General features: G+C 31.6%; 1 protein-coding gene across 4 annotated transcripts in view; it reads right to left on the bottom strand.

The window, feature by feature from the left end:
- Window positions 1-783: 783 nt before the first annotated feature.
- The window catches only part of TANK (TRAF family member associated NFKB activator), a 90,490-nt gene continuing 85,273 nt past the window's right edge, over window positions 784-6,000 (bottom strand). For all 4 annotated transcript variants that reach the window (XM_036746912.1, XM_036746910.1, XM_036746913.1 and 1 more), the window contains exons 7-8: window positions 5,176-5,762; window positions 784-1,487 (exon numbers count right to left, since the gene is read on the bottom strand). In XM_036746912.1, the coding sequence (XP_036602807.1) occupies window positions 1,311-1,487; window positions 5,176-5,762 (764 nt within the window). In that variant the 3' untranslated portion in view covers window positions 784-1,310. The remainder of the gene's footprint in view (window positions 1,488-5,175; window positions 5,763-6,000) is intronic.

Raw genomic sequence — 6,000 nt, 5'->3', positions numbered from 1 at the left:
GACTCCTCACAGCCAAAATCAAAGAATTAATATTTTCATATGATGTCTAGCTTCAAGATAGCCTAGGAAACTCCTGTTCTTAGGTGATGCAAATCTATTTTTTTTCACTTGATAAAATGGGAAAGTAACTTCCATGTGGCTCTTAAAACAAGACAGAAGAGAGGTTAAAATGGCCAGTGTGATAGAGAAAGCAAACTTAAGGGGAGCTTCATGTTAAGGTGCTGTATTGCATGTTTTTCCCCTGAAAATCTCAAAACCTTGTACATTGGCAGAGAATCAGACTGCCAGACCCATGCAGAGAGAATGCCTCAGCTAGAATATGTAATATTCCCAACTAAAATACCGAAAGCTATGGCAGTCCTTTTTAGAATAAACCAAACTAAATTAAAATAGTTTGAGTTCCTTTAGCATGAATGTGACCTTTAAAATGTAAAGTAATAAACATGATAATAAAATGCAACGGGTAGCACTGATTATACTTTTCCCAGACTCAATCATTACCCCTTCAATTGTTAAAGGAAAGAATACAGGTATTTAGAATTTCATTCTAAAACTAAAATCTTTCATTCCCAAATAGTGTATCCTATAGAAATAGAATATATATTTTTTTAATATGGATCACCATATAAGTAACAAATTTAATATTTAATAACATATTTCTACCAAGTATATATATATATGCATCATCAAATTAAGACTATCTATATAGATTATCAAAAGTCAATCAAGTCATTACTTCTATTAGAAAAAAATGTATAAGATAATTATACAGGCAGACCAAAGTGAAATTTTTCACCACCAGCCAACAAATGTCTTAAGCTTGGCTTTTTATTCTGGAATTTTATAATGCCTATTTGTTTACTGTAGGTCTATCTGAAAAGGACATTCCATACAGCATAAATATTTTTATTTATTTTAACAAAAAGAATCTCTTATAAATATTTAACATTTTCAAATTGAAAATATCTAACTAGGAATCCAAGCAATATGCTTAGATATTTGAGGCTACATTTAATTATGATGATACTACTCTCTAAATTACACAGGTAATACTGATTTCCAGTAATGGCATTTTAGATATGAGTACACTAAATTATAGGATTTTTTAATGAGATGTCCTTCTAAATGATATCAAAGTTAAAAATATATTTACGAAAACAATCTAAACACCTAGAGCAATGAACTGTATTATAAACATCCATTCTAAAAAACTTTACATGAATATTTAAATTTACAATCAAGTATTTATAGGATTACAAACCAAAAATCATTGCATAAAATCCCATATCCATGTCTGTCTTAAAAATGTCTTAAGACTCTCCATTAAAGTGTGAATTAAGATGCCGAAGGAAATCCCCTCTGGATGTAATTGATGGTGGGAAAACTGCTTGACAGAATTCACATACTTGAGGTTTGTGCAGTTCTGAGTCTGTACTACTTAGTGCCAATAAGTCATTCTCTTCATTAGGGTAAGGCTTCCAGAGGGGCTGAAAGGAGGAAAAAAAGCTTACTTTACTTACTTTCAAAAATTATCTGAAATATTTGAATATTAAGTTATCTGCATATGTTTCAAACCAACGCTAAAAGCAAATTATTCTTGGGTTAAGATAGTCACAAAAATTAAATCTGTACTTACATTCTCTTTAAACAATTCAACTACATATTGACAAGAACATTTAAGAAATATATGCATATATATATAATATATATGTATATGTATATATATATATATGTTCCAGATTCAGTAATAGTCCTTTTAAAACATACCGATAATTATAAATAACAGCATCACTTTTTAACTAATGATGCTAATTTCTGCTATTTTGGAATTTTCTAGAAATTTTACATTTCTTATTTGATTACAGAAACCTTAAGCTACAATTCTTTTAGTTATATCTGGGTTAGGTGGACATTAGCACATATTTTTCTAGGTCATCAAAGGTAAACTGTAAATCAGATTTTGTCTTTAATAATCAAATAGCAAATTTACAAAAAGTCTAATTTCTAAAAAATCCTATCTAACTTCCCCCTCACCCCATTTAAACTAGGTAAAAAAAAATCTCATTGGTCAATGGCTTTTCATTTTGTAATATGAAATATTTAAATCAATTATTCAACAAAGGCTGATATCCAACATATAAAAGTATATTCCTGTCACTTTTCACTCAGATTTGATTTTGTTAAATGTAAGCTTCTCTATTTCCTTACTTATATACAAGCATACTTGCTCTTTCATCCTTACTCGGCCCAGAATAGAATTAAAAGTTTTTCTTTGACTAACTGTCCAATTGAAGAAATGCAAGTAATAACATTCTCAAAATGAGTATTTTGACTATAATCACACCCACAAATGACTGCACGGATGCTTCTTGTAGCTATGAGGGCAAGAAATACTGCACTGTAACTAAAGGGTAACAAAATTCTTTTATTTTCCTGAATCTGTGTCTTGGGTTTTCATCTGATTTTTTTTTCTTTTATCTGTCAATACAGAGGCCTATTATTCTTAAACTCATGTACTTTGAGGAAAGAATCATATGCTATTTACCAAGCTGCTAGGGTAGTCAATTTAAACAGATCATTTATGTGCTATTACCAACCTTTGTTTAGAGTGTCATAAGCCCTTAACTGATTTACAATCACAGCCCTCCCATTCTGGTCAGCAAACTATCCACATAATTAAGTTCTATGTTACTAATTGATAATTTTACATATGACTGTCTCTTCTTCCTCTGCTAACAAACAATTAGGGTATATAAATGAAGTCTCTCTAGGAAGTGAGACACAAATTTCTAAGTTATTATGTAGCTATCGTCATCAAATATTTGTTAAAATAAATTTCTCTTCTTTGTGAGAAAAGTTGTTATAATTATGGGATACACAAGTGAAAAACTTAGTTAATTCCCTTTAGCAAAATGTATATGTTCTTTTATTGTGCAAGTTTAACTGAAAAGAATAACTAGTTAAAACATTTAAAAGTAAAATACATGAGTTCAGAAGAAAAAGGTTTAGACTTTAAAATTTTGTCTGTGTATTCAAATCTCTGAAAAAAATGATGGACTTAGAAATGTCATCATTATAGAATGTAAATGCCTTGAGAATAAAGACTGTCTTGCTTCTGGAGTTATATTATCAGTGCCTGGCACAGCATCTGGCACATAGTAGGCACTTAGTAAATTATGATTGACTGACTTGCTGAAACAAGCTTAGATTTCCACTTTGCTCTCAAAATTGTAGTTGTATTCTAAACTATGGAAGCTACAAGTTGGATTCATCTTTCCATTAAACTCAGTTGAGAAGTTACATTTTTGACTCACTAGAAATAAGATAAAGAAAACAAATTCATATACTGGAACAATATGTATAAATATTTGGTATTCTGTTATAGATAGTTTTCAGTCAATAAAAATTCCTATTTTAAGTTACATTGTTTAGTGTAAAATTAATTTCTGAAAAGATTTCAAACAAATTTCTCCTTGAGTACCACCTAAATAAAAAGGTGCAACTTAGATATGCCAGTATTATTTTCCTGTGTACAATGCAATAGTTAATATTTTAATGTAAAAAAAATTAGCATAAAATATAAATTTACTCAAATATTCTAATGTGGCCCTCAAAAGAAAATAATTTCCTTACTTACTTTCCTGCCAAAATATCAATTATCTAACCTTATGCCCCATGTCTTGTGACAGCTCAACACCAATTCTCCTACATTTTTTTTTAAGCTGCATACTTCCCTATCAACTTGTAATCACATACCAGCTGTTTCACTTGCTGCAGTATAGAAAGCAAATGCACAATGCAGGGTGCCATCTACTGAAAAAATGAATGCACAGACTAACTAGTAAAAGAACAAGCAGACGAGATAATGGAGAAAAAGGGAAAAGTAACAAGGATTAGAATGGATGTGCTTCACAGCTCCACAGGAAATCTACTAGTAATAAATGGAATTGTTTAATTTATTTCACTCAGTCACAACTATTACTGAGAATCTGATCTAAAATATGGTACAAGGGGAGAACTGAAGTGAGTGTGTAATTAGTATCAGTCAGCTAAGTGCAATATTCTTGTGTAAGTAAAATACATCACAACTTTCTGAATGTTTTACATTACTATAATCTAATTGATACACTAACACTACAGTCCTGTAAAGCCAGGGGTTTATTCATTAGCCAAGCTTTTCTGAAAATAAATTTCTTAAGGCAGAAAACAGAAACTAGGCTCCATTTTACTAAACAAATGCCTGCATTCTAAAAGAGATTCACATCAATCTGTATTTTCATGAGCTTCTGTTTATTATTATTTTTGAAATTATAGATTGTCATAGCCTCCAGGCAGTTTTAGAATATTTTTTAAAAAAGAAACATTCTGTGACTGAACCTAAATTTGAAAGGGAGGGTGAAAAGGGGTTTAAGTAGTATGTATGTAGGCTTTTTAAAAGATTTAAATGAAACATGAGATTAAAATCTCATACGTGCAGGGACTACTTAAAATGAATGGAAATACATAGTTAATGGTTGTCTGAATGTGAAGTGATGAATGCTCCCTTACCGCTCCCCAACCCCTCAAATCCCAAACCACTACAATGGCTAGCACAGAGAACGGGCATAACGAAAATATACAGATTTTTAGTATTATGATAAATATAAACAAATACTATAACTATTTACTAAAAACACATTATAATTAATGAATGGGGTAAATACATTGAATTTGTTTCCTTTAAAAATTTTTTTTAAAAAATGCCATAAACTTTAATAAAATTAAACGATCTAGAATTTCAGATTTAAGACTCTCAAGATCATCTGGTTCAAGCCCCTCATTTTACAGAATGAGGAAAGTGAGGCACAGGAGTGCAGTGACAAGTCCAAGGCCACACTTGTTATTGAAACACAACGTAATTTAAAAACAGCAGTACCTAACGAGGTAATAGTCACAATATGGACTTTTGAGGTTATAGCAAGAAATAGATTCCAAAAGGTTAATATATACAAATGTTAAGATATGTGGGATAGTTTAAAAATATCAATTAGGCCCCACTGCAGAAAAAGTTGTATTTTCTGTACCAAGTCTTATAATTTGGTTAATTACTCACTTAATATTAGAAAGGTCTGCCAGGATAGGATTATCAATGTGTGTCGAAACATAATGTAACACTGACCAATGAAAAACAATTACCTGCTGTGGTCCTCGGACAGCTCTTCCCGGGGAATCTGGCGATGCAAACAGTACCTCTGGGGTGTCCTGAACTTGGAGGGATGTATTTACATATATGATATCATGGTCTCCAGCTGGTAAACATGTTGCTTTATCCAGAGTTGTCTTCATACATATATTGATAGGATTTGAGGGTTTTGTCTTGTCAGAAGTTGTAATGTTTTGCATAGCTGAAGTTATGAGGTCAAGTCTATTAATTTCAAATAGAGTACCTTCTGGTTTCACAAAGTTCATCGAATTGTCCCTAAGTTCCCTATCAAATTTATCCTGACTCACAGGCTCAGTTCTGGCCAGACCCATTACCTGGGGTTTATCTGGAGTGCTATGCAAGAAAGTAGAGTCATTATCTGTAGGTGGAAACTTGACATTAAATTTGGAAAGTGATTCTAAAGAGTTGTCTTCCTCCTCTTGACCCAGTCCTCTCGGTGTGACAGATGTGATGCATGATGTCCCTCTATTTATAATATCCTTAACTTGAGGCTTAAAAGGTTCTTCTGGTTGTTCATCAGTTTTATCAGTACATTGTATAGGCAAAGAGAACTGTATTTCTGCAGGGCAAAAACCATACCATCACAAAAGGATCACATTCATGTTTAATCCATTTTTGAAAATCTGTTTAGTCAAATAGGTCCTGAGTTCTCTTAGGGTTTAGTCATTTTTAGGATGGTTGGACATGACTATGATTTTAATGTTTGTAGTTACTAATCATTATTCAGGAATATTAACTCATTTCTGGAAAGTGAATTAAAAGGCAGCCTACCAATTCCTGTTGAACAACTTTTATCA

The sequence above is a fragment of the Trichosurus vulpecula genome, chromosome 2 (assembly GCF_011100635.1).
Source record: "Trichosurus vulpecula isolate mTriVul1 chromosome 2, mTriVul1.pri, whole genome shotgun sequence".
Classification (NCBI taxonomy): Eukaryota; Metazoa; Chordata; class Mammalia; order Diprotodontia; family Phalangeridae; genus Trichosurus; species Trichosurus vulpecula.
Note: the sequence above shows the minus strand (reverse complement) of the source record. Positions and strands in the feature narration are given on the sequence as shown.